We start from the raw sequence: 27,905 nt of genomic DNA, 5'->3' as shown, positions 1-27,905 counted from the left end.
CACATATACATACACACACATGTATATACACACTACACGGAGAAACCCTGTCTCGAATATATATGTATAAATAAATGCTGAGTGGAGCACAGTGGATTTGGGAAGTGGAGGCAAAAGAACAAGGGGTTAAAGGCCAGCCTGGGGTACACAGTAAATTTGAGGGTATCCTGGGCTACATGAGACTCTACTTGAAAAACAAAGAAATAGCACTGTCCTTTAATCCCAAGGACCCAGGAGGCACAGGCAGGTGGATCTCTGTGAGTTCAAGGCCAGCCATCATAGAAAGTTCCAGGACAGCCAGGTCTACATAGAGACCCTGTCTCAAAACAAACAAACAAACAAACAAAAACACTTTAATAAAAGTAAAAATAAGTCAGGTTGGGGCTGGAGAGATGGCTCAGCAGTTAAGAGCACTGACTGCTCTTCCAGAGGACCTGGGTTCAATTCCCAGCAACCACATGGCAGCTCACAATTGTCTGTAACTCCAAGATCTGACCCTCACATAGACATATGTACAGGTAATGCACCAATGCAAATAAAGTGGAAAAAAAAAAGTCAGGCTTGGTGGGTTAGTACTTACCTGTTGTAATCTTAGTACTCAGGAAGATGAGGCAGATTTTGAGTTCTAGATTATCCTGAGCTACATAGAGAGATCCTATCTTTAAAAGTGTGTGTGGGGGGGTTGGGGGGGGGTGAGATAGCTCAATGGTTAAGAGCATTCCCTGCTCTTTCAGAGGATCTGGGCTTGGTTCCCACCCACATGGCCTCCCACAACCATCTGTAACTACAGTTCCAGGGGGTCTGACGCCCTCTTCTGGCCTCTGTGGGCACTGCATGCACACAGAACATGCATCCAAAACATCCATACCAAGCAAACAAAACAACACAAGAAAACCACCCCGTCTGGAGACCTATGTAGCCCAGCGGTAAGGTGCTCAGCATGTGCAAAGCCTGAATTCGGCTCTCAGCACTGGAAACCGAACCACAGGAAACTCTCCAATCACTTCAAGAAGACAAATAATTTTTGTCAGGTTATACCGGGCCAGGAAATGAAATGAACCAAACTTAACCAGCTCCCCCAATTCTGGTGGAGACACACATTTGCAGGTGACCCATTCATTCTCAGCACACAACCATTGTTGGTGAGTCCACCTGCATCCCTGTAGCCCCACGGTTCTAGAATTTCACCCCTATATTTGGCTCTGTGCTTTTACTTAATGAGACCGCATAGAAACTCGGCTACAGAACTCAGTGTATCTACCACTCTGCCAGGGGCCTAGAAACAGAATAATAAGTGGGACTCCCCCTAGCTAGCTACTAACGCAATTAAGGCTTTCTCATCCTTCATCTTTTAAGACACTATCAGTAATCCACATCAGCTCTATAGAAACCAGAGTGGTCAGCTGCCTCAGCTTCCCTCCCAGTTAGTCAGCTCACAGTGTCAGAGGGGGTGCGGACTTGCCCGTGGGTGGGAACCCACTGCCCAGGCTCAAAGTTGACCCAGTAAGGCAAGCTGGATTCCAAAGACCTAAGCACAAGGTTCCCCCTACCAAAGCAGCTACGTAAGGCTCCTCCACCCCCCACCCCACCCCAGCAGCTACACCTCCCTCCAAACTCCCTCACGTTTGGCTCCTCGTTGGACCAACAACCAATGACCTTGGCAGAAATTTAAGTTTTATGAGCTATAAACAGGAACATGATGTCTATCTCAGACAGGTAGAACCACTCTGTCCAAAGTAACCTGTACGTTCCAAGAGTTCACTATATCCTGCCTTCTTTTAGTGTGTGTGTGTGTGTGTGTGTGTGTGTGTGTGTGTGTGTGTGTGTGTGTGTGTCTGTGTTCGTGTGTTCTTCTCTTCCACCATGTAGGTCCCCAGGATCGAACCCAGCTGTCAAGTCTGGCAGCAGCAAACTGAGTCGTTCACTGGCCCCCCACTGTTGCCTTTTCAAGTTGATTTCTATTTTATGATTTCTGATGCCAAAGTTCAAGTGAGAAGTGGTTCTTTACCTGAAGAAAGGCCAGTCAAGCCTGTGACAAGCCCCTCAGAAATCCACACAAGGCTCTCTCCTACTTCTGAGGAATGGAATAACTGATATTGGAGCAATAAAGCTAGGTGTGAGTATGGGGAGGGGGTCTCAGCCAGGGGCCCTTCCTTACATCTGGATGGCATTCAGCCCAGCCATCTTCATCTTCAGCAGCCGGTCCTCCCAGTAGAAGCGGGGTATCCGGAAATAGTGAATGCTTCCTGAGATGTATCGGAATGGCAGCCCATCCTTGAGGAAGCGGTCCTGGCTGTAGTCCAGCTCAAATGTCCTCCGGGAGACATTCTGGAGGGAGAGGAAGGGACCCCGTGACAATGTGGACCTTTACTTCAGAAAGTGGAGCTGTGGGTAGGGGCTGGTGATTTTCTGTGTAAGTCACATAATATATCAGTAGACTTCATCAGGCTCTGGAGTATCAAACAAGTTACTGCTCAGCCCAGCACACAGGGTGACTTGGCTAACAGAGTCATTGAGGAAGCCATCTACTACTTTGGCTCTGCTCCCAAAATCTGGAGCCCATAGATGCTTAGGAACTGAGACTATATATCCACTGTGCTGTTGGTGAGGCATGGAGACAAGGGCACATACATCTGTGGTGACATTGTGTCCCCCAATATATTGTGTGTCCTAATAAACTTATCTGGGGTCAGAGGACAGAACAGCCACTAGATAGACAGAGGCCAGAAAAATGGCACACACGCCTTTAATCCTATCACTTGGGAGGCAGAGATCCACCCGGATCTCTGTGAGTTCAAAGCTATACTGGAAACAGCCAGGCATGGTGACTCACGCCCTTAATCCCAGAAGTGATGGCAGAAGCAGAAAGGTATATAAGGTGTGAGGACCAGGAACTAGAGCTGGTTAAGCTTTTAGCCTGGTTAAGCTTTTAGGCTTTTAGCAGCACAGTTCAGCTGAGATCCATTTAGATAAGGACTCAAAGGCTTCCAATCTGAGGAAACAGGATCAGCTGAGGAATTGGCAAGGTGAGGTGGCTGTGGCTTGTCTGCTTCTTTGATCTTCCAGCATTCACCCCAACACCTGGCTCTGGGTTTGTTTTTATTAATAAGACTCTTTAAGATTCATGCTACACACATCAGCTAAACAGCCAAATCGCTGGGATCACCAAGACCCATTCAGAAAAGTCTAAGAATAAAGCATAGGGCAGGGCTGGAGAGATGGCTCAGTGGTTAAGAGCACTGGCTGCTCTTCCAGAGGTCCCGAGTTCAATTCCCAGCAACCACATGATGGCTCACAACCATCCGTAATGAGATCTGGCACGCAGGCAGAACACCGTATTCATAATAAATAAATAAATCTTAAAACACACACACGGCAGAAACCAATGAATCAGGTGCTGGAGATGTAGTGGCAGAGAATTGTTGCCTAGAGGAGTGATTCTTGGCTACATCCAGAATTTGAGGCCAGCCTGGGCTACACGAGTCCCTGTCTCAATCAAAGCAACAGATCCATGAAGGCCCCTCCTAGCTGCTGCTCTGACTCTCTGAGTGGCCTGGGCAAGTGTCCGCTCCAACTCTACATCTTAGCCATAACTACCAGGGTAGCAGAGGACGGGAACTTTAAATCAAGATTTTTAAAGCTGTAGGGCCCAATCCAGTTGATGAGTTGAAGTGAATGGGGGGTGGAGGTGGGTGGAGTCAATCAGTGCCTTTTCACAAGAACGGAAAACAGGGCACTGCCCACAGTATCCACTGCATTCCCTCTGAAATGCCTGTTACACCGTGTGGAGTCACACATACACCTTCACTGGCTGTGATGTCAAATAAGGAGTCAACGTTTCAAGGAAACCAGCTTGGGGTTCACTTCAGGAGCTGTTAGGCAAAGGGGAACACTGCGCCCTGGTGGACAAAGACGGTAGCGAGAGGCGACTGGAACGGACCACCCCCCATCCCCGCAACCCCCCACCCCCGCCTGAAGCCAGGGCCACCAGAAGCCAGCAGCCTACTATCCCCGAGTACTGAGAAGCTGCCACAAGCCCCTTTCAGCTTTCAAAGGACAAAATGCCAGGATTCACTAGCATCATAGCCTACGGCAGCTTTGGAAGCCACGTGGAAACATCTGGAAGCAAATGTGAGAACGTGGAGTCCTGGATCACCTGTGGCCTGGTAGCTGCCTAGGGAGTCCAGGGCTCCATTGTTTGTCAGTTGGATTGCTGGACTCTAAATGTCCCCACCAATGACGGCTTAGGACCACTTTCTCTTAGGACCACTTTCTCTTACGACCACTGCGCACTTCATGTTGAACCATAGTATGATGTAGCCACAAGTGCTTTACCGCTACTGAGGCTGAAATGGAGCAGGGGGCACTTGTTCTGGAAAAGCTCATCCCTGGTGTATAGGATCTAGTCACAAGCGCCATGAGCCTGAAGAAAAAGGCGGATGGACCCAGGACTGCAGAGTTAACTGAGGACTTACAGAAGCCTGGTCCTAAGCAGCAGGTGGGTTGGCTGACCTCCATAATTTGGGCTAGAAAATATTCACAGGGCTTCCCTTCTTCTCCTGCCCCTCATTCCTGTGCTCTTGTCTGGGTTCTCAAGCTACCTGCCCCCAAACCCTTGTTTCAGGTTCAGTTTTCAGAGGAACCCAGATTAAGACAAGTGGTACCAGGAATCGCCTCATGAGAAGGGTAACCCTGACTGTCAGCTTAATGGAATTTAGAATCACCAAGAGGGACCTCCAGGGTAAGTGTGGTATTTTGGATAAGAATGGTCCTCATGGCCTCATATATTTGAGTGCTTGGTCCCCAAATGGTAGAATTGTTTCTTTTCTTTTCTTCTTTGGTTTTTCTAGACCAGGTTTCTCCGTGTAAGCCCTGGCTGTCCTGGAACTCACTCTGTAGACCAGGCTGGCCTCTAATGCACTGAGATCCACCTGCCTCTGCCTCCCAAGTGCTGGGATCAAAGCTGTGCACCGCCACCGCCCTCCGGGTAGAATTGTTTAGAAAGGATTGTGAGGTGTGGTCTTGTTTAGAGGAGGTGTGTCCCTAGGAAAAGGTGTGGCCTTGTTGAAGGAGATGTGTCACTATGAGTGGTCTTTGAGGTGTCTAAAGCCGAGCCTTCCTAGTTAGCTGTTTGTGGATCAGATGTCAGCTCTCAGCTACTGCTCTAGCACCAGGTCTGCCTACCTGTTGCCACACTCCTGCCATGGTCATGAACTTTAACCCTCTGGAACTCTAAGCAAGCCCCCAATTAAATGCTTTCTTTTATGAGTTGCCTTAGTCATGGTGTCTCTTCGCAGCATGTCTGTGAGAGAGTTTCCAGGAAGTTTTAACTGGGTTTGGGAGACCCACTCAGATTGTGGGAGGCACTATGCCATGGCCTGGGGTCCCTGGCTGAAGAAAAAAAGAGAAATTGAGCTGAGCACAATGTGTAGTGTGTGTGTGTGTGTGTGTGTGTGTGTGTGTGTGTGTGTGTGTGAACACATAGCACGTGTGGTGTTGTGCATGTGCCACAGCACGCACAAGGCGATCAGACAACTGTGGAGTCAGTTCCCTCCCTCCTCTTTCCTGCAGGTTGTGGGACTGAACCCAGATCATCAGGCTTGCACAGCAAGCACTCTACCCGCTGAAGAATCGCCTCACGCGGGAGTCGGCATGTGCCTTAGCTCATTTGGTTTACCGGGAGCTGGACAGACGGCAAGGCTGGCTGGCTTGGCTAGCAGGTTTGGAAGCTCTGAAGAGACTGACGAGTTCGGGGCAGTCTTTGAGTGGTACACGCTTCTGTGATGTTGACTGCAGAGACCCTCATCTCCTACCAGGAGAGCATGGTGGAGGGTCTAACCATGGTGGAAGAGTGGAATGAATCTAGAGGGGCAGAGCACATAGTGTCCTGGGAGAGGACACTGGAGTGGGGTGTCTGCCATGACCCATGAGTGTCACCTTGGTGCTGGCTCTGATCCCTAAACTCATGGAATGGTTTCTTGGACACAAACGTGACAGCAGCCTGCAGGAAGGGATGATGCTGGGCGTGCCTACGACCCTGAGGAAGCGATGGCTGGGGGGGCGGGGGGGGGGCAAGGTAAAGACGGACCTGAGAGAGCCTACTGTCTGACTATATAAACCATAGGCCTCAGCAGGCCCAGAGATGGACCTTCAGTGAGGGCATCAGTGAGGAGGGCTTGGTAGCCTTAGCCTCTCCATGACAGTGTCCTTAGGAGTGATGACCAAAGGTACGGCTATGACACTGCCCCTCTATCGCTGGGGATGACAGGATCCCAGCATTATCAGGGGACCACTGTAGACATCAAAAGTCGAGGGACACAATTTCCAGTAGTGATCCCGGGTAGTGTCTTGGAAACCACCATATCCCCATGTGGTAAGATAGGCAGTGTCTTGGAAATCACAGCGTCCCCGTGTGGTGAGATAGATATGCAATGGCTAATGTCTTCCACTAGAAAACTGAGATGCCTGTTTCCAGTTCTCAGCTTTGAGTCAGTTTCCCGGTACAGTGGTTAAAGGGAGAGGTGACTGGATCCCCTGAAGGAAGGACCCTACAGTGTGACCGCCAGCACAAGCAGTATTCCCAAGCCCTCAACAATGGGACTTAGGGTACCTACCTGTGTCCTCAGGAAAGAGGTGTGTCCAGGCCTTAGGATACTGTCAGCACAGTTTAAGCCAACATTTATACTAGGAACTGTGACACACCATCATTCTCTCTTGTCACTCACTCCCAGTGGATCCCAGGAGTAGAGAGAGCATTCCACTGTTATTTCTCTTGCTGGAATACAAACTGGGACCAAACTGGAATGGTTTTCCCTATCAACATCCAGCGAGCCCTCGCCATGTACAAGGGCTTTTATGGATCCAGTGAAAGGTCTAGAACTTTTAATCTTCCTTACGATAAACCTGGAACAACTATAGTGCTCGACCATGGAATTCCTCCTGACCCACCAGCTAACAGCAGAAGCATTGCGGGGACAGCAGTGGACTATTTATACCCAAGCATGGCTCCGAGAGCGGGTATCCCAGGTGTGGGGTATGGCAGGACAGAGACCATGCCTCCAGCACTTGGCATGCTACCCCCGTGGGGATCTTTTCAAACCCTGTCCCTCAAGAGGCAGAAAAGCAGCCTGTGGGAGCGGACAGGAAGTAGTGTTCACCCTCTCCTGCCACAGGCTACAGTCACTGCCCAGCTCTGTGTCACCTGAGAGCATGACTGTTAGGACACCAGCTGCGATTTGAATGTAAAATGTCACCCGTGGGCACAGAGTCCAAACATCTGGTCTCCAGACAACCATCCTGTTTTAGAAGGTTGTGGAACATTTAGACCCTTGCTGGAGAAAGCTGGCCACTGAGGGCATGTCTTGAGGTTTTGTAGGTCAACTCTACTTCCTGATTGCTTACACAGCATTACCATACCTCACCACGCCTCCCCCACCGGGATGGACTGCATCTCCTTCAACCGTTAGCCAGGACAGCACCAGGGAGATGGCACAGAGGGCGGACACCTGGCCACCATGCCTGGCAACCTGAGCTTGATCCCCGGGGCTCACAGGGAGGAAAGAACTCCTGAAAGTTGTCCTGTGAGCTCCACGTGTGTAGCATGTGCACACGCACATACATGCATACACATACAAAAACTGTAGTCATTTCCAATACATGAACAACATCATGGTATTCAGACCCAGGGAAGGGGTCCAAGAAGGGGTCTCAAGGGAACAGTAGGGCCAATAGCAGAGGTGGGGAACCCAAAGGACAGACAGTCGTTTCTTTTCTTTGTTTGTTTTTTTTGTGTGTGTGCTGGGATTAGAGGCACGTACCACCACTGGCCAGCCTCCAGACACTCATTTCTAACCTTCCCTGACAAGGAAAAGAAAACCCACTTGTGGTTCCAAAGCAATCCCCCTCGGCAGCCAGCTCCCTCTGGACTTCTTGGGCTACGGTACCGGTACTGCTGACACCCACGAGGTTACCAGAAAATGGTAGGAGGGCTGGGGAGGTGGTTCTGGGGTAGAGAACACTTCCGCTCACCCAGAGGCCCCAGTTCAGTCCCCAGCACCCACATCACACAGATCGCAACTGGAACTCCGGCTCTAGAGGAGCCGACGCCTTCTTCCGGCCTCCTGCACACTAGGTGCACATGAACTCACACAGGCACACGCACGTGCAAATAAATAAACAATAAAATCCTTTTAAAAAGAGGAGGCAGAGCCGGGCGGTGGTGGCGCACGCCTTTAATCCCAGCACTCGGGAGGCAGAGCCAGGCGGATCTCTGTGAGTTCGAGGCCAGCCTGGGCTACCAAGTGAGTTCCAGGAAAGGCGCAAAGCTACACAGAGAAACCCTGTCTCGAAAAACCAAAAAAAAAAAAAAAAAGAGGAGGCAGAAGGGGGGAGGGGACAAGGGAGAGGTGAGGAGGGAGGAAGGGGAGGGAGGAGCAGGAGGAGGAGGAAGAAAGCAAAAGAGGAAAAGGAAAGACAGGAAGCTAGCTTCTGGTGATTAACAAACCCCTCAGACTTGCCCAGTGTACAGTTCAACCCCTTCTGAATGAATGGACACTGAAATGGCATCATGATCGATACATTTTTATTTCACACTTGCAGGGTAGTGGCGTCATTGTTTACAAAGTATGTAGCCATAGGAACAGAAAACATTAATTCCAAGCAACCGTACTGGATGTTCAGGGCCCCTCCGGTCCCCACCCCACTATACACATACTGTGTATAATATTGGAGGTTAAAAAAAAAAGGCAGTACACACAAAATACCCTTTGACCAAGTACTTCTCAAGAGTCTAATGCTGACCAGTGTGATTTTTTTCAGCTCTAAGCATCTTTAAAAAATAAAACATTAACTGTAACAGTACAGGCGTCAATGGGTAACTTGAACGTCTCCCCCAAGAGTTCTAGTCCTCAGTGCTAAAAATAAATATATCTGCATCTCTTATGCACATTCCTGGACTTGAACAAAGAGTAAAAGCAGCGTGGTGACGTCACAGGTTAAGGGTCATTATGAACTTTTGGAGAAAGCTGGGGAATTCCTATCCAATGGGTCCCCACAAGCCCTGTCAGCTCCCCCCAGCTCCAGGGTGGAAAACCCCAGCTGTCCACCAGCAAGCCAGGGCTCTGGAAAGAGGGGGAGGAGGCTGGGAGGGCTCTGCACAGCAGAGGCCTCGACAGTCCCTTACGGTCACATATCACAGAGAAAGTCAAGGGCCATTCCTGATGACCAGAAACCCAGAGGCTGCTGTGGCCAGTACAGCCTGGACAGCTGAGGTCCACGGTGACAGTAATACCCCAGGGACAGGTTTACGGATACTTGCTCTGCCCACACCTCTGCTTATTAATTTTGTTTATCCATAGATGTCTTGTGTTAAAAACTTTTTTTCTTCTTCACATTTCAAAGGTCTGGCTAAAAAGAGGGCACTGTCATGGGACAGGCACAGGCGAGCAGAGGACACGGACAGCAGTGAGCAATTTGGGTCTGGATCCTCAGCCTCCTGCACTCCTGACCAGTAATCAGCTTGATTCTGTCCCTTTATCTCAGGGAAAAATAAAAAGACAAATGTACAATTTAAAAAAAAAAATAAGCCAGGTGGTGGTGGTGGTGCACACCTTTAATCCCAGCACTGGGGAGGCAGAGGCAGGTGGATCTCTGTGAGTTCGAGGCCAGCCTGGTCTACAGAGTGAGTTCCAGGACAGCCAGGGCTACACAGAGAAACTCTGTCTCGAAAAACCCAAAATAAAATAAAACTAGGAAGCTGGAGAGACGGCTCAGTGGTTCAGAAGACCCAAGTCAGGCAACTCACAACCATCTCTAACTCCAGCTCCAGGCCTTTGGCTTCCTGAGGCACGTGCACGCATGTGCACACACCCACATGTAAGACACAAAGAACTACACGTGATTAAACATAAAAATAAATCTAAAAAAAAAAAGCTGAGTAAAGGCACTTGGCACCAAGCTGTACAATGTGAGTTCAATCCCAGAGACCCACATGGTGGGAGAGAACTAGCTCCTGCAAGCTGACCTCTGACCTCTATATTAGCACTACACACACACACACACACACACACACACACACACACACACACACACACACGTTAATTTTAAAATACACATTAACTAAAGATGTCCTCAATTATTTTCACTTCTTTGTGCATGCGCGTGTACAGGGAACATCACACACTTAGACACAGCACGCAGGACATACGGAACTTTTTCAGACTTGGATTCAAACCAAAGAAAACTGTAAAAAGACAGTTCCTTAAGAAATTAGAGAAGGAACTGGGCATGCACACCTTTGATCCCGGCACTCGGGAGGCAGAGGCAGAAGGCTGTCCTTGAGTTCCAGGCTAGCCTGGTCTATGCAGTGAGTTTCAGGCCAGCCAGGGCTACATATTGAGACCCTGTCTCCAAAACACACAAACAAAAAACAACAATCACAACAACAAAACCAAAACAAAAGAACAGATCAATGAAACAGGAGCCAGAAAAAAAAACAGCACAAAGAATAAGCAAAATAGATATTTGGCAACAGCACGATCGACTGATCCTCAGCTACACTCCAACGACTGAATTCAGAAAGGAAGGAGCGGACGCTACAACTGGTATCACAGAAATAAAGGTGACTGTGAGGGGATGGACGTGGAGGCACATGTCTGCAATCCCGAGTCGGGGGCTGAGGCAGGAAGAGTATGACTTCCAGAGCAGCTGGCTCCTTAGTGAGACCCAGTCAGGGAGGGAAGGAGGAGAAGGGAATCCACGAACACCTCCATGCCAACGGGCTGGATAACCCAGAGGCGTAAAGGAGCGAACGCTCTAAGACCGAAGTAGGAGACAGCTGAGAACAGAAACAGCTGTTTCCCTTCTATACACGATCTTCAGAAAAGCAGGCAGCCTCGTCTCTTCAGAGATTATTCTGTTCGTATGGTTGCGTGTGTGCTATGTGATCTGTGTGTGAGTGTGGGCACACACTTGGCACCGCATACAGGGGGAGGTGGGAGGACAGCTCTGTGGAGTGGGTTCTCTCCTTCTACCATGGGTTCCAGGAACAGAACTGGAGTCAGGTTTGGTGGGAATGTCATCCAGAGCCACCTCCCTGGCTCTGATCACTATTTTTCCTTTCTGTCATGGTCCTGAGACTGAGCCTAGGGCCTCACACTTGCAAGGCAAGTTCTCCACCACTGAGTTGTAACCCAACCCACACCCGTTAATAGGAAAGCATTTGGTAAAACAGAGGTCAGAGAGGATGAAGGAGCCAGGTGTGGTGACACACGTCTGGCATCCAGCTCTTGGGAGGCAGAGGCAGGAGGATGACTGTAAGCTGAAGGCCAACTGGTACACATAGCAAGACCCCGTCTCAAAAATAAAAACAAATAAAACAGAATGAATGCCATGCACACGGATGACAAGATACAGTATCAAACATGAGAGACCCAGGACGCCAAAGCCAACTTCACCAAGCCCAGGGCCCTGAAGAGACAGATCCAGAGGTCAAGGAACCAGAAAACATAACCGAAGAGGCAGGAGTCTGGAGTCCAAGGGCCCCCGTGGCATCAGGAGTGAAAAGATGTCAGCTCGGTCTGGGGAGACCCAAAGCAAAGCAGAACAGGAAGGCCAGTCAGGACCCCGAGAGGGGTTGAGAAACCAGAAATGGGGAACACTGGAGAAAGTGACCTTCGTCTGGAGGGTGGCAGGTGGGAGAGGTGCCCAGGAGGGCATGGGAGAGCTAGGGGCTGAGTAGTGCCTCTCCCAGATCCCATCAACAAATCGTGGTTTCTACAAAGTCTCTCCCAGTTCACTGAAATCCTGTACAAGGTAAGTTTCAAGACAAAGCTATTTCTCTTTCTCTTTCTCTCTCCCTCCCTCCCTCCCTCCCTCCCTCCCTCCCTCCCTCCCTCCCTCCCTCCCTCCCTCCCTCCCTCCCTCTCTCTCTCTCTCTCTCTCTCTCTCTCTCTCTCTCTCTCTCTCTCATGTAGCCCAGGATGGCCTCAAACTCACTAACTCACCAGTAGCTCTGAACTCCCAATGTCCTGTCTCCACCCGCTGAGTGCTGGGGATGACAGGTGTGCTTTTTTTTTTTTTAACTGGATGGCCCTCTGCCAATACCTTATCTACTGGGAAACAAGAGTGTGTGGGTAGCCTCCTGCACCCCCCAGACCCCATCACACCAGAAGGACAAGAAGATGAAGAACCCCCATCTACAAAGCAGACTGCGTATAGCAAACTCGGGCACAGGACAGGAAGGAGGCTCTCAGCAGGTATCACATGGACATCTGGGCTCTGCTGGAGGGCATCATGCCACTCACTGACAGTCCCCAGGCCTGCCTGCTCCAGAGACTCTCCAGGCACATTCCTTAGCAGGTCTCTGATTAGCACTGGTGTGAACATAACACTAAATGCCGACTATGGGTACAGTGCCACATTTTCCCAGCCAAAGCAGCCTTGAGGTAGATACAGGAATTACACCCATTTCGGGGCTGATGGAAGCCAGGGACCTAAGGAGGACATGTCACTGCCAGATATCAGCCCCCCTCATAAGCAGCAGGAAGCCCCTCTCCAGGCAGAGGGCACCTGTGCCTCCCTCCAGAGAACTCCAGGCTGAGTCTAAGCTACTCAGATGTTCCTCAACACATCTCAATGAGGCCTTTTCCTAAGAGCAGCTTTCTGATATAAAAAGGGCAAAGTCTCTCTCACCCCTGGCAAAGGCTAGACCAGCAATCTGCAGACATTGCACAAGATAGCTCCTTTTGTTTTTCTTTCTTTCTTTTTTTTAAGATTTATTTATTATGTATATAGTGTTCTGCCTGCACTCCAGAAGAGGACACCAAAACTCAATATAGATGGTTGTGAACCACCATGTGGTTGCTGGGAATTGAACTCGGGTCCTCTGGAAGAGCAGCCAGTGCTCTTAACCCTTGAGCCATCTCTCCAGCCCCTCTTTGTTTTTCTTGTGGGTCTAGAAGCCCTAGGGATGACCCTATGCTTCTGTTGCCAGAGGCCAAGGTAGATGGATTAGAGTCCATCGTCTCCTGCCGCCGACACCCACCCCCACCCCCACAGCCAGGTAAGCCAGTCCTGTCATTCCAGAGCCAGGGCCTGGGGGAACGGGCAGGGGCAGAGGTAGATCACAGTCTTATCAACTTCAGCTTTCCTATGGGTAGACAAGAAACCTCAGCCTCTCACCAAAAGCTCAGACGCAAACCTTGGGTGATGGGGAGGGGGCTCTAATCTCCCAAGTCATCCAACGGTGACAGATGGCCTCCCGCCATTAGTAACTCTTAGAGGCCTCACTCCATCTGGCTATGAGTGAACTGAAGCCGGCCTCAAACAAGCAAGCCACTTTGAAGGGCGCATGGGTTTCTAAGGCCTTGTTTAATGTTTATCTGTACTAAGAATCCCGCACTCACCATGACCAGTAAAGCTACTTAACCATCAGGCCATAGAATGACCTTTCAGAAGGACTTGGCATCCCTTCACATGTACGTGTTTGTTCTCGTTCTCTCTCTCTCTCTCTCTCTCTCTCTCTCTCTCTCTCTCTCTCTCTCTCTCTCTCTCCCTCCCTCCCTCCCTCCCTCCCTCTCTCTCCCCCCACCTTACAGTTTTGTTTTGTGATGCTGGGTTGGAACTCAGTCGGGCACCTTCCAGGCAAGTGCTCTGTCCCTGCACCACACTCCGCCTTGGGACACACCTCATCACATCAGAGTCCTTCCCTCACCCCTGAACACAGAAAACATCCAAAGACAACACAGAACCAGGATTCAGAGCCGCCAAGATAGGAAGAGACTAGAGCCGTCACCTACCACGATTCCCATGATTTCTTCTCCAGCCACCAAGCCCAGCAATCAGCACCCCTCAAGGTCAAGACAGGAAGGGCCCCGTGTTCTCATGGGTTCTACTGATGGTCCTCAATAAAGGTGACCTTGACTGAACCAAGGGGGAAAGGGATACAGTCCTCCAGCAAGCAGAGGGATGGCGCCCATCTCAACTGACCTCTCAACATGGTCCATGCCCAGACCAACTGTCTCCAGATCAAGACATTTCAGAACCCACCCAAGTCCTACCCAGGGTTAACCCCACAGGAGACAAGTGTTCCTGCTTCTCCCTGAGTTTGAACTAAGGTGTCCTTTCCAACCACTGTACCCTCTACAAAAGGACCTCTTCTCTACAGCAGGCTGGAAAACAAACGTGTGTTGGCATGGATGTGGCCGAGTGGACTCACAGGTGTACTACCAAAAAGCAACTGATTATCTGAGGAGTTTAATCAGCCTGAACTTGTCAGGCAGCCGGGTGGTTCCCTTGCAAATCGATGTTCCCAGCAGGCTGTGGCCGAAGGGTTCTGGCAGGGCTAGGCCGGAGCAGGAGATGGACAAAGGTGTTGGGTAAGGACAAGGCAGGGCAGGGCCACTGAGGCAGGCTTAGGGAGCCCGCCACAGGATGAGTTCTGTGATTTCCGCCCTGCTCCCCAACCTCATGGGTATCCCATAGTAGGCCGTGCCTGGACTGACATACACAAATGTAGCCTGGCCTACTTGGTAGAGTCCAGCAAAGAAAGGGTTCAGGAGATAGGCTGCGACATTCCAGGGGAAGATCTGCCCGGCGTGAGTGTGCCCAGAAAGAATTAAGTTTATATCGGGCCGAGCCTGGAGGGCTCTCTTGGCAGCCAGAGGCTGGTGAGCCAGCAAGATGGTGGCGCTGTCTGGGCTGCAGCCCTCCAGAGCTTTGTCAAGGTCCATGCCGTGGCCGGCGTAGTGAAGGATGTCCGCTTCTATGTCATCCACGCCCGCCAGGCAGACCCACTCTTTATCAGCCCCACCACCGTCCTGGTCCCTGGGGGCAGAAATCTTCACGTTCTCGTTATGCAGAGGTCGGACATGCAAGGATTCTAGCAGTGCGAACCAGTTGCTGACATCCGACGTGTAGTATTCGTGATTACCCGTGACGAAGTAGGTGCCCAGACGGGCACGGAGCTGGCCCAAAGGAGCAACTGCCGTCCGCAGGGTGGAGGCCTCTGAATCGGAGAGGTCACCCACGATCACGGTGATGTCGGGCTCTAGCCTGTTCACCATCCTTACAAACATCTCCATCTTGGTTCTGCCCACCGTGGGCCCCAAGTGAATGTCCGAAAGGAGCACAATCTTGAGGTTATTCATAGAGGCGGGTAGCTGATGGATGGGCACCTCCACGGTTTTCACCACTGGGGGCTGGGCAGCATTCAGAAGGCCAATGGTACTGAGTACGGCTGTCACTGCCACCGCCAGGGCAGGCCTGAGCACCAGGTGCCTTGTCTTGTCAAGGCTGCCCACCACCCTACCAGTGCGCCAGGCTAAGAACTGGTAGGCCTGCTCCATGGCGTTCAAGATACAAAGGAAGAAAACCATAATAATGTAAGCACCCAGGCAGGAGTAGGCTGCTAAGGAAAACACATAGGGTTCCTCGGCCACCAAGAAGAGCATGGTGAAGAAACTGGAATGTGCCAGGGCCAGAAATGCCACGACAACCAGCTTCCAAAGCTGGAAACAGGTGGATTCCACAGCAGGGGAATGGCTGAGGCTGCTCACCGTGCTCCGCCAGATGTACAAGGAACCAATGAGCATGAGGGAGTTGACAAACAGGGCCAGCTGCAGGCGGAACAGCCAGCGCCAGGCCCGGAGCTCGAGAGTCTCAGCCAGAAAGGAGCGGGAGAGGATCATGGACACGAAGACAGTGGCTGCAGCCAGGGCAGCCTTGGAACCCAGGGACAGCTGCCTGAAGAGTACCATTCTCTCAGCTCCCAGAGAGTCCCCAGCAGCCCAGGGCAGGCGGACTCGGGAAGGCAAGTGACTTCTTTAGAAAGGACAGTGGCCAGTGAGAGACTTCCAGATGAGCTCCGCCTGCAACCAGGAACTGGCATCAGCTTTGTGGGATAGATTATTAAAGCATCCTCATCCCCATCCAACAAAAGCCCACAGACCACTTACACAGCTCCAACCTGCCTCAAGTCCAAGCCACTAAAATATGAGTTGGTTGCTATGCTTTATTATTAAAATACACCGCAATCACGGCGTGATGCGTGATGGATAGTTTTATTTTGTTCTTTCCTTCTTTTTATTCTTTTTTATGACAGGTCTCACATAGGCCAAGTTGGCCTTGAATTCACAGCATAGCTAAGTATATCTGAATTGCCAATCTTCCTGCCTCCACCTAACAAGTGCTGGGATTATAGGTGTGCTCTGCCATGGGTGGTTGGTTTATGTGGTTCTGAGGATGGAATCCCAGGCTTCATGCATGCTAGGCAGGCACTCTACCAGGCAGGCCACATCTCCAGCCTCAGTGCTCATTGTCCTAACAGTGTTTCATATGTTTAAAGGTTCCCCTCAATGGGTATGAATTGTTTCCCTTTTTTAATAATAGGAAAAACACTCTAAATTATCAGCTCTCAGCATGAAGTCTAGGGAAAATCTCTCCCTAAGTCAAAACTCTTTTCGTAACAGTATTAAACATCACTGCCTTTCCATTCTCACTCTTTCTGTGAGTGCACAATAGAGTTTTTCAAAGACCACCAACACGTGAGTTCACTGCAGACTGCAAAGGTCAACATAAAAAGCTGACTTCTGGGCCTGGGGCGTAGCTGAGTTGGTAGAGTGCTTAGCGCAAACAAAGGCCTGGGTTCCGCCCTCCTCACTACATAAACAGGCACCTGAGAGGGAAAGGCAGGAGGGTCAGAAGTTCAAGGCTATGTTTGACTACATACCAAGTTAGAGGTCACCTTGGGCTTCATGAGACCTTGTCATTAAAAACAAAAGAACAGACTTAGCGTAACTACAACTCTGTCTGAAAATTCTGAGACATTTCTTTTTCATACAATGTATTTTGTGCAATTGGTTTATGACTTCTTTTTTTTTTCTTTTTCTTCTCTTTTTTTAAACTTTATTTTATATGCATTGGTGTGAAGGTGTCAAATCCCCTGGAACTAGAATTACAGTTGTGAGCTGCCATGTGGGTGCTAGGAATGGGTCCTTTGGAAGAGCAGCCAGTGCTCTTAACCGTTGGGCCATCTCTCCAGCCCGGTTTATTATGGCTGGCTGCTGGTGTTGCACTCTGGGAGGTGGAGCCAGGCAGATCTCTGAGTTTGAGGCCAGCCTGGTCTACAGAGTGAGTTCCAGGACAGTCAGGGCTATACAGAGAAACCCTGTCTTGAAAAAACAAAAAAAAGAAAGCACGCATTTTAAATTTTCATCTAGGACTAAAGTTTGAGAGTTAATGTTGCAGATGCAAACAAAAAAAACAATGGAAAGCTATATTCGACTGGTATCTCTCTTTGACCCTAGTCTAAGGGCTCAAGATGGTACCTAGATTCTCCATGAGACAGCAACCTCTGCAGAGGCCTCTCCCAGGGCCTCTCCCACTTCTTACCTAACGAATTACACCAGGCCGATGACCTCCGTAAACTCTTACCTCTTCCTGTCCATACTGATACTGAAGGAATTATGGGTTCCTTTCTGCCCTCTACCCTACCTGTTCCCATGAGCCTCTGCCCATTGGTTCTCAAGGATGGCACGCTCAGACGGAGCAGCAGGCACTCAATTTGCAATAACCCTTTCCTTAAATGAAAGCATTCTCAGCAACTCTTTTTCAAAACTTATAAGTTTCAACTCTGGTTTTAGATAAACGTGTGCCATTTCCAAGAGCGTAATTTTGGCAAGTTGTAAGGCTTAAAGTCTACTAACTTGTACGTTAACTTACCCCCGACTCAGTCCATCTGGACGGCCCCAAGCTGATTCGTTCAAAATGCAAAGTAGCAGCAACTGTGTTCCACCACGCACTGTCCCCTTCACAGGTTCGGTGCGAACCTCCCCGGCTGCCGTGTCCAACGCGCCTCAGCCCCCCTCTCCCCCCCGCCCTGCCCCCAGAGATCTCGCCTGGGGCAGTTTGCCTCTTCCCACCCTCAACTTTAAAAGAGGAAAGGCTTCCAGAAAGGCAATGAACACCCCAAACTAAAAGCAGCCAGCAGGTGGCTAGCAAGAAGCTGACAAGATGTTTGAGAAGGGCGATGTCCCCTAATTCAAATATTCCTGTGACCCCACTGCAGGAACCTCTCCTGACCCCATTTTTCTCCTTCCGGAGCGCTCCGTGAAGCCCGAACTCCGCAAGGATCGCGCCCCACGCCACGGCCCGAGGAGCCCTCCCGCAACCCCGCGCAGCCTGGAGCCCCTCTCCCCAGAAACCGAAGCTGGAAAGATGCGGGCGCACCTCAGCTAACCCCCGATCGCGTTGCACAAACGGGGAAGCAAGTCCGCGCGCAAGGCACCGCCGCAGCGGAACCCACGCGCGCCAGCAACCAGGAAGGACGCGCGCCCCGCCGGCCGGCCCGCCCCCTAAGGGAGGCCTGGCCACTGCCTGCGCCTCGGCGGCCCGCCTGCTCCGAGGGGTGACTGAGGGTCCCCCGGATTCCCGCGTTGCAGAGCCGCGGCTTCCCTGGGCCTCTGGCCGCTTCCCAGCGCCGGAGCGTCCCCGCGCGGTGGCACCGAAGACTTACATGGACGCCTTGCGCAGCGCCCAGCAGGAGCGACGCCAGTAGCAGGAGCAGCGTGCACAGCGGGACCCGGAGCCATGACGGCGATCGGGTGGAATCGCTCCACTCGGCCATGGGCACTCTGGCCAGCCGCTCCGGCTCCGGGCCTGAGGACCCTCAGCCAGGACCCGCCCCAGCAGGACCCGCCTCCCGCCCCGCCCCCCCCCCCCCCCCCCGCGGCTCTGGGCTCCGAGCGCAGACCCAGCCTCTCCCGGCCACGTGACTCCGGAGCAGCTGTTGTTTAATCATTGCCCGCATCTGCGTGTCCCTCTGGAATGGCGGTTCCCCTAAATCAGCCTTGATTGAGCGCAGGGGCTGGTCATCCACCGGGGCCCTCAGGCTGTCTCGGCTACCAAGAAAGAACGGAGCCGGGAAACAGCCAGTCCCCACTGCCCCCAGCAGTAGAAGCCTAGCCCCGTAAACCCTCCCTAGCACGTGGTCTGACGCTCACAAAGTGTGGTCCACAGGCCAGGCCACTCAAATTTGGGAAAGGGGTCCTCGAAACAGAGACTCTAGGACAGGACCCAGCTCTGAGTTTCAGTGCATGCTAAAGTTGGAGAAGCGCTGCGCCAGGTTATTGAGGGATTCTAAGTGTGACTCGGCTATGGGGAAGTTATTTTGAACTGCCAGCCCCAGGCTGCCTCGAATTTTAGTGGTGAGAAAGAACAGTGGCACTTCCCACTGTTAACTTCTGGTCTACTGCCTCGTGAGTGCTGGAATTACAGTCACGTGCCGCCACCTCTGGTTTAAGTGAGGTTGATTTAAATAGACATACTCAAGGTTTTCCAGCTTTAATGGGTTGTCGTCTAACAATATTCATTTATTTCAGGCCTTGTTTCATTTTTATTTATCTATCTATCTATCTATCTATCTATCTATCTATCTATCATCTATCTATCTATCTATCTATCTATCTATCTATCTATTTATTTATTTATTTTTGTTTTGTTTTGTTTTTCGAGACAGGGTTTCTCTGCGTAGCTTTGCGCCTTTCCTGGAGCTCACTTGGTAGCCCAGGCTGGCCTCGAACTCACAGAGATCCGCCTGGCTCTGCCTCCCGAGTGCTGGGATTAAAGGCGTGCGCCACCACCGCCCGGCAATTTTTATTTATTTTTGCAGTGCACAGGTCCTCATTAATACCAAGCAAGTATTCTACTATTGGACCATACCCCTAAATCCCTATTTTGTTCTTTTCTTTATTTGTTTTCTCTTATTTAGCTATTTATTTTTCTGAGACAGCTTCTCACTATCCTCTGACCTCCACATGTACACACAAATATACACTATATACATGTAATATAAGAATAAATAAACAAAACTGTTCTTTTGCAGGGGTGGTGAGACAGGCTTTCTCTGTGAAACAATCCTGGCTATCCTGGAACTCACTCTGTAGCCCAGGCTGGCCTCAAACTCACAAAGATCCACCTGCCTCTGCCTCCCGAGTTCTGGAATTAGAGCCATGTGCCACCACAACCCTTTTTTAGAATATTTATTCATTTACTTTTTAAGTGTATTGGTGTTTTGCCTGCATATGTATGCCTGTGTAAGAGTGTTAGGAACTGTAGTTACAGACAGTTGTGAGCTGCCATGTGGCTCCTGGGAATTGAATCCAGGTCCTCTGGAAGAGCAGCCAGTGCTCTTAATCTCTGAGCCATCTCTCCAGCCCCTAATTTAAGCTTTAAAAAACAGGATCTCAAGTAGTACAGACTGTACTCAAACTTACAACAGTTTTGTTGTTGTTTTGGCTTTATAAGAAAGGGTCTCACTATGTAGCTCTGGCTGCCCCGGAACTCTCTATGTAGAACAGACTGGTCTTGTGTTGTACAAATACTAATTGGTCTTATAATAAAAACCTGGAGTCGGATATGGGGTAAATGCTGAAAGATGAGAGGAAACAAGGCATAGCTATTTCTCACCTCACCAGCTCCTCAGCCAAAAGGGGAAGATCCTGTCTCCATGAATACTTAGACTGAATGACCCTGATCCCTCAGCCTAAAGAACCCTCCCCCCCCATCTCCTGTCTCCTCTGGCCTTATATTCCTTTCTCTGCCCAGCCATATCACGTCTTAACCTTTCTAGTGCTGGGATTAACAGCCATCACCGCCTGGCTCTGTTTCTCTTTTAGACTGGATTAATCTTGTGTAGTCCAGGGTGGCCTGAACTCGCAGAGATCCATCTGCCTCTGCCTCCTGAGTGCTAAGATTAAAGGTATGTGCCACCACTGCCTGGCCTCTATGGCTAACTCTGTGGCTAGCTCTGCTCTCTGATCTTCAGACAAGCTTTATTTGTTAAAGCATATACAAAATATCACCATAGTCTTGAATTACAGAGATCTGCCTGCCTCTGACTCCCAAATGCTAAGATTAAAGGTGTGTACCACCGTGTCCACTCTCACATTCTATTTTGATAAATAAATGTGTCATTAAATTATGTAAGTGACATATGAGACTTTAAAGTCCTCATGCCATTTTCTCACCTGGACCTCCAGTTTGACCATTACAGTTAGTTCTATACTGGGGGTACTGGGGTGGCTCATAACGCTCCAGGGACTGAGGCAGGAGGATTGCCACAAATAAGAGGCTAGCTTGGGTTACCTGTCACTTTAGACAGACATCCCTAGACCTGATGTCTCTAAGCGCCTCACTTGCACACTGGCTGCATGCTCATAATTGTATGCTCATTTAGGGCCCAGATAGATTGAAAGTCTTCATTTCTTTTTTCTTTCACAACAGGGTTTCTCTGTGTAGCCCTGGCTGTCCTAGAACTCACCCTGTAGACCAGGCTGGTCTCGAACTCAGAGGTCTGCCTGGCTCTGCCTCCAGAGTGCTGGGATTAAAGGCATGTGCCTCAGCCACCACCCAGCTTCTTCCTTCAAATTTTAATGTGCAAGAATAAACTTTTCTTGGGTTTGGGGGATGGTGCAGCAGGTTAAGGCTGTGAAAGCCTGATGACCTGTGGAAAGAAATGGTTCCATCCAAGTCCAGCTTGGTAGATCATTGATTTTACTGGGGTTAATTACAGGAGCCTGGGTGACTCAAAAGCAGTTGCATTAGAGAAACATGTCACCCACACATGGTTGAGGCATGTGTCACGAGGTCTTGACCCCTCAACCTTCCTCTTCTTGTACACCCAGCGTTCCCCAAGGTCATCAGCAGATGGGTACAGGGAGGAGGAATGGTGACAGGAATCCCAGGGGAGGGTCTGGTGACCCTGTCTCCAGACCCATGACTACCACATTACAGCTGGCTGTCATTGCTTTGCTTATTTTGTTCCATGGCTGCAAGACCCAAGTATTGTTTGGTCCCCTCTGCAACTTCTGCTTCCTGATGACAGTCACATCATTTGAGAAGGAAACAGTGACACCACAACCCTCCACCCCTTCCTCCGGCTCTTAAATTCTTTCTACCGCCTCTTCAGCCATGTTCAGTCTTTGAAGGAGTGATGTAGATAGGATTCTTTTCTAAGCATTGGGACATTATACCAAAACAACAGCTGCCTGCTTATTCCCACCAGCATGACTGGTTATCAATCTCTGTGGTCACCTCTCCACGGTTACCTCCACCCATACCAGAAAAGAGATTTCCTGGACCTCAGCTGAAAAGTCCTATACGGACGTAAACACAAACATGCATCTACTTACCAAAAAAACAACCTTAGCCTCCCCCTGGTGCCTACAACTAGCCAGTCACAGGGTTTGGTACATATAGTACCAAACTTGAGTTTTCACCTCTGGAGTGGGTGGAGTCTCAAATCCAGCCAGAAAGTAGTTGGTTGTACCTATAACTGTCAGGACACTGCTGCAGGTAGAATAAATACCTTGCTCACGTGTCGGTAATGTGCTAAGTGGGGTCCAGAGCTGAGAAGGACTGACAGCAGCAATTCTTTCTGGGCAGTCTGCATCATTCCTTCTGGTACTATGTATGCCAGCCATCAGGAAGGAGGCCTCCAGCTCTGCCCCAGTCGTTGTGCCCTGCAACTAGAGGGTATAGTGTTTGGGCAATAAGGATCTGTCATCCTGTTCTGGTGTGCAACAGTGGCAACGGGTAGCCAGAGCTTTCAAATGCTGAGGTGTTGTAACCCACTAGGTTTCCTAGTGGCTGTACCCAGCAGTACTGCCTAAGAGGCTGACTGGACCATGGGCCTGGGTACCAGGTGTTTGTAAGGGTCTACACTTGACTGTAACTAGCAAGAGGGAGGTCTTTTGCTCCACCCCTTGGCATTGTTATAAATAGACCTTTGGAATGACGTTCTGGGCTGGTGGATAAGGATCCAGGTCCACTCCAGTCTATCCTGTGTTTTCTCTCTGTTTCTCTCCCCTCTTTGTTCCTAACTAAGTTTCTTATTCCTCATTCCTCAAGAGTCCCTGGGGTTAGCCGGGTGGCGGCGGCGGCGGCGGCGGCGGCGGCGGCGGCGGCGGCGGCGGCGCACGCCTTTAATCCCAGCACTCGGGAGGCAGAGCCAGGCGGATCTCTGAGTTCGAGGCCAGCCTGGGCTACCAAGTGAGCTCCAGGAAAGGCGCAAAGCTATGCAGAGAAACCCTGTCTCGAGAAAGAGTCCCTGGGGTAAAAATAAATGTGGGGGCTGGTTCCCCACATTGAGCTCTCTCCAGCCCCTTTTTCTCAAACCCCCACATTATTATATTTATGCATTCATGTGTGTATGTGGGGGGTACATACATGCCAAAATGAACATGTGGAGGTCAGAGGACAACTTGCAGTAGTGAGTTCTCTTCTACCATGTAGGTCACAGGGATCAAACTCACGTTGTCAGGGTGATTTTACCTAGTGAGCCATCTTTCTGGCCCCACTGAAAGGAAAAATATCAGTTCAGGATCTCCAAGACCAAATTCACAGACCAAGTTCTTAGCACAAAGGAGATTTATTTGCCCCAGAGGAACAGAGGGCAGGGATAAGGGACAAAGACAGGAGATAGAGGCAGAGGAAGGGAACAGGGAGAAGCAGCAGGGATATTTGTCCCAGATGACAAAGGACTGCCCCTGGATAGAGAGGAGACAGGAATGGCTGTTGTGTCCCGCTCATCCTGTCGAACGGTTCTAAAGGGAGGAGGGTGGAATTGGGAAATGACAGCTATGAGATATAGATGTAGATGAAGAAAAAGACACAGGATAGCTTCAGGAGGGCTCTGGATCAATACCACAGACACCTGAGTTTATTACTCACAGTCTTTATATACCCAAGGCAAGGGGGCAAAAAGACCTCCCCCTTTCAAGGACATCACAGTTCAAGGTACAAAGTACAGTCAAGTGTAAACATCTCCTTAGTACTCAAGACATCTGGTGACCTTGTCTTATGGCAAAGCATCCTGTAAATAGGCCTTGAAGTATAAGATACCTGGTAACCATGCCTTTGGCCAAAACATCCTTTTATGCAACCTTGCAGGGGAAAACAAGCTCAGACTCACTGACTTTGAGTCAAGACGGAAACAAACCACAAACTGGGGTCTCTGTGGGCCCCCACATATTCCCCCTTTTCTTGGACCCTTCACATGACTGTGCCTGTCTTAGGTCACCTTCTTCAACCATCCAGTCTTACCCGTCTTTGAAACACACTTACCACCAAGGGTGCCCTGTCTTAGGTTGATAGGTGGTAAGAAGGATTTACCCATCTCTGACTACCAGCCTCTGGCAAAGGAGTGTGCAGAGCTTAACTCTATGCAGCTCTGTTTGAATCAGCTTTCCACTAAGAGCTTGCTAGTAGCTGGAATAATCATAGCAATCCACATGCTCCTTATGGCTGCTATACCTCCTAGTAAAGGAGTAGAGGATGATCAAGATAGAATGGCCTTTTTAAATGGTCCAGGATGTTCACAGCAATTTTAGCTGCATCAAAATCCAACTTTGCCTTTTTTAAAACAGTAAACTCCTGATACAACCACATCAAATCTAAGGACTCCTTTAGCATCATACCAAATTCTTCTCAGATGAGCTCTAACCTTTTTCCTTCCAGTAATACTTTCATTGTAAACAGAAGAGGTTACACACATCCAGTTAAATTTAGACTGACATTTCAAATGAGCTCTTATCTTTAATAATTATACAACTTCAAATAAAGCATTCAGCTTATGCCCCATTTTTACAACAATATCTTAACATTAACAGTTAACATAATTCTAATATGAATTTAGCAATGGACAAACAATTGGTTAAATTACAATTCTCAAAGACTTTAATCCAAATCAAGGGACAAGAAAATGTTTTTGTGGTGGGTGAGATATGAGTAACCTCATAATTCTGAACCTTTTCTTTTCCCTCTCCTAAAGTCCAGTACATTGCTGCCACCAACTTCCAAAGATACATTTGAGCTGTCCAGTCCCGGAGTACCAAATAGCAGCAAAACTTTTGTTCCAGTTCCTCTTCATCAGTCTGGGAGGCCTCTTCAGTACCTCCAATTTGATTTCTCAACCAGTCTAGCACACTGCCTCTATAATAGTGTTTGATTGCTCCAATGAGTCTCTTTCCCACAGAGGGAAAACTCTGAGGCAGCTGTTCTCCAGGCCTTCTATTTTCTCTAGGCAATCAGTAGATGAACACTATATTGGCAAAGGTGACCTCTGTGTCCCAAGATGTGGTGTGGCTAAATGGCCAAGCACCCAGTCACAAACAGATAGGCATTCCTCGGTCAGATTCAGAATAATGGAACTCCCAGAGGTCTGGGACATTTGTGCAGCAGGTCTATCCCAAACTGCAGGATGTAACATCAGAGGATCGGGAACACAGGTTCAGTGAATCTCACTTCAGTTCCTCTGGGGGTGTGTCAGCAGCCACAGTGTCATCAGGGACAGCATTCCTCGATCCACATACTTCACCAAGCACGCAGGCAGCCATCAAGCTTCATTTTCTTCCTGTGGAAAAACATAAACATGCCCTCGGCCCCATATGAAACAATGTTGGGACCCTTCCATAATCCAGAGCAGGGATCTTTTAATTTCATATGAACAAAAGTTGCTCAAGTGCTGTCATGCTAAAGTCTATCTGTGGCAGATTGCTCACAGGCATCCACATTCAAAAAATTCAAAACGAAGAGGGCATGATCAATGTATTATGTGGTGATTGAGGGTATAACTCTCCCCTCTTAATTTTTTGAAGCTGCATCTTGAGACTGCCATGGGCTCACTCAATGATGCCTTTTCCTGGAGTATTATAAGGAATGGCTGTTTTATGCTCAGTTTTCCACTGGGAACAAATTTGCTGAAATGCTTTACTAAGATATCCAGATCCATTATCAGTTTTAATAACTTTGGTATCCCCATGTAGGAGAAACATTTCAGGCAATGAGCAATTACATGGTTAGTGGCTTCTCCAGATTGTGCACTGACCATCAAAAATCCTGAATAAGTGTGGTGATATACTGTGTACCCTAATAAAAAGTGCCTGAAGATCAGAGAACAGAACAAGCCACTAGATTAAACATAGAGGTCAGGCAGTGGTGGCACACACCTTTAATCCCAGTACTGAGAAGCACACATGTTTTTAATCCCAAGAAGTGATGGCTGGGTGGAGAAAGGTATATAAGGCATGAGGAGACGGGAACTAAAGACTTTTCAGCAGAAGCGTCTCTCTCAGCTAGAGGCTCTTTCAAGCTGAGGTGTAGTGGTATTCTAATTGTACTGAAATGTGATTTTGATTGTATGTTAATAAATAAAGTTCCCCGGGGGTCAGAGCTATTAGAGCCATAGCAAGAGTGTGGCGGTGGTGGCACACGCCTTTAATCCCATAGATCTCTGTGTGTTCAGGGATACAGCCAGCTTTGGAGACATATGCCTTTAAGACCTAGGGGGCTGTACATTCAGACAGTGACGAGGCAGTCACGTGTTTGGGTTTACAACCAATGAGAAGGCAGAACAAAATACTGTAAATAGACGAACAGACAGGAAATAGGTCTCTCTTTCGGGAAGCTGGGACACCGCAGGCGGAAGGGTGAGATTTTAGCTCTGAGCTCTGACCTCTCGGCTTTCCTTTTACATTGTTTCTGTGTTTCTTATTTAATAAGACGGTTGGTTATATCAACACTGAGGAGTTGGAGAGGTAAGAGGTGGTGGTTGTGGTTTGCTCTGCTTCTCTGATCTTTCAGCTTTTATCCCAATATCAGGCTCTGGGTTTTATTAAAAGATCATCTATCATTTGAGTTACAAATAAGTATCTATTGTCACGTGCATATATTTTAATTTACCAAATTTCACAATATGAGTAACATCTATTTGCCATAAATGATTAGGAAGAAAGCCAGGAGGATTTACCCCAAAGTAAGGCACAGGCAAATGTTGTTTAATGATCTGATGAGCAACTTCCTTGGTAAGGCCAAATTGGTTTTTAAACTCCTGGTATTCTGATGATGAAGGGCATGTGACTGTTGAGGTAATTCTACCTGGGATAAGGTGATTGTCCGTGTTAATTTATCAGCTGATCCATTACTGTTAGCTAAAGGCCAGGAAGATTGGAAAGAGCTCTAATATGACCCACAAAGCACGGTAACTTTCTTTGATGAATGGCATCTTGAATTTGCTGAATCAGCATCTTAACCTGACCATTACTAGTCCCAATGCAGGGAACAGTTTCTATAACTTAAAGAGCTCTATAAATATAATGACCATCTATATGTATAAAAATTAAATGCACTATTTACAAGAAGCTGGAAAACCATAGTCACAGCTCTCAATTCTACTATCTGAGCTGGAGCTGGAGTTGTTTGTACTATGTAACCTTTACCATTGATAACAGAAGCAGCTCTCCCGTTGGAGGAACCATCAGCAAAAACCAGCAAATCATCTCTTACAGGATCTTTCATCACAATCTTAGGAAATATAATGGAATGCATTTGGGTGAATTGCAACAATTGATCAGCTGGAAAATGATTATCAATTTGGCCCAAAAACTGAGAAAAAGCAATTGCCCAAGAATCCTTTTAGCTACTAGATCCCAAGTGCACTTCATACTTGCTTGAACAAAGAGTGGGCCTCAGGATTCTACCCTTAGTAATATATATATAAAGAGACATCTGAAAAAACAATGAAAATCAAGAGTTAAAAAGTTAAAACTGAGCCAGGCATGTTGGCACACTCGTTAATCACAACACTCAGGAGGCAGAGGCAGGCAGATCTCTGTGAATTCCAGGACATCCAAGGCTATATAATAAGAGCCTGTCTTGTAAATGGACATTTCCTGTCCCAACGGCCCCATCCCAAATAACTAACTCAGAGGGTGAATATGAATTATAAATACTCAGCTGTAAGGAAATGTGTTTATCACATGAATACATCCCATTCTACTGGGTATTACTATGAAGATGATTTCTTCTTAAACTGTACTGTCTAATTGATAAATATAATGTTAGCTTATACA

The 27,905-nt window shown here is 48.9% G+C and overlaps 2 protein-coding genes across 4 annotated transcripts in view; both read right to left on the bottom strand.

Annotated features, from left to right (window-relative positions):
- Positions 1-18,646, bottom strand: part of Glb1 (galactosidase beta 1) — a 78,934-nt gene extending 60,288 nt beyond the window's left edge. The window contains exons 1-2 of the mRNA XM_076577284.1: positions 18,512-18,646; positions 2,159-2,328 (exon numbers count right to left, since the gene is read on the bottom strand). Coding sequence (XP_076433399.1) covers positions 2,159-2,328; positions 18,512-18,622 — 281 coding nt within the window. The 5' untranslated portion in view covers positions 18,623-18,646. The remainder of the gene's footprint in view (positions 1-2,158; positions 2,329-18,511) is intronic.
- On the bottom strand, positions 14,235-18,652 carry Tmppe (transmembrane protein with metallophosphoesterase domain). 3 transcript variants are annotated; one of them, XM_015990821.3, is made up of 2 exons: positions 18,512-18,652; positions 14,235-15,866 (listed from the first exon to the last, which is right to left on the bottom strand). In XM_015990821.3, exon 2 carries the CDS (start codon positions 15,753-15,755, stop codon positions 14,412-14,414), a length of 1,344 nt encoding a protein of 447 aa, XP_015846307.1. In that variant the 5' UTR covers positions 15,756-15,866; positions 18,512-18,652; the 3' UTR covers positions 14,235-14,411. The 3 variants fall into 3 exon arrangements, with proteins under 3 accessions (XP_015846307.1, XP_015846326.1, XP_006970321.1); XM_015990840.3 differs by lacking the exon at positions 18,512-18,652 and adding an exon at positions 18,226-18,350; XM_006970259.4 differs by lacking the exon at positions 18,512-18,652 and adding an exon at positions 17,719-18,292.
- Between the last annotated feature and the right edge of the window lie 9,253 nt (positions 18,653-27,905).

Source organism: Peromyscus maniculatus, chromosome 7 (genome assembly GCF_049852395.1).
Source record: "Peromyscus maniculatus bairdii isolate BWxNUB_F1_BW_parent chromosome 7, HU_Pman_BW_mat_3.1, whole genome shotgun sequence".
NCBI classification, from domain to species: domain Eukaryota; kingdom Metazoa; phylum Chordata; class Mammalia; order Rodentia; family Cricetidae; genus Peromyscus; species Peromyscus maniculatus.
This window is presented reverse-complemented; position numbering and strand designations above follow the sequence as displayed.

Coding starts and splice junctions, on each gene's coding strand:
- Tmppe (XM_015990821.3), bottom strand. CDS start 15,755: ATGGTACTCTTCAGGCAGCTGTCCCTGGGTTCCAAGGCTGCCCTGGCT.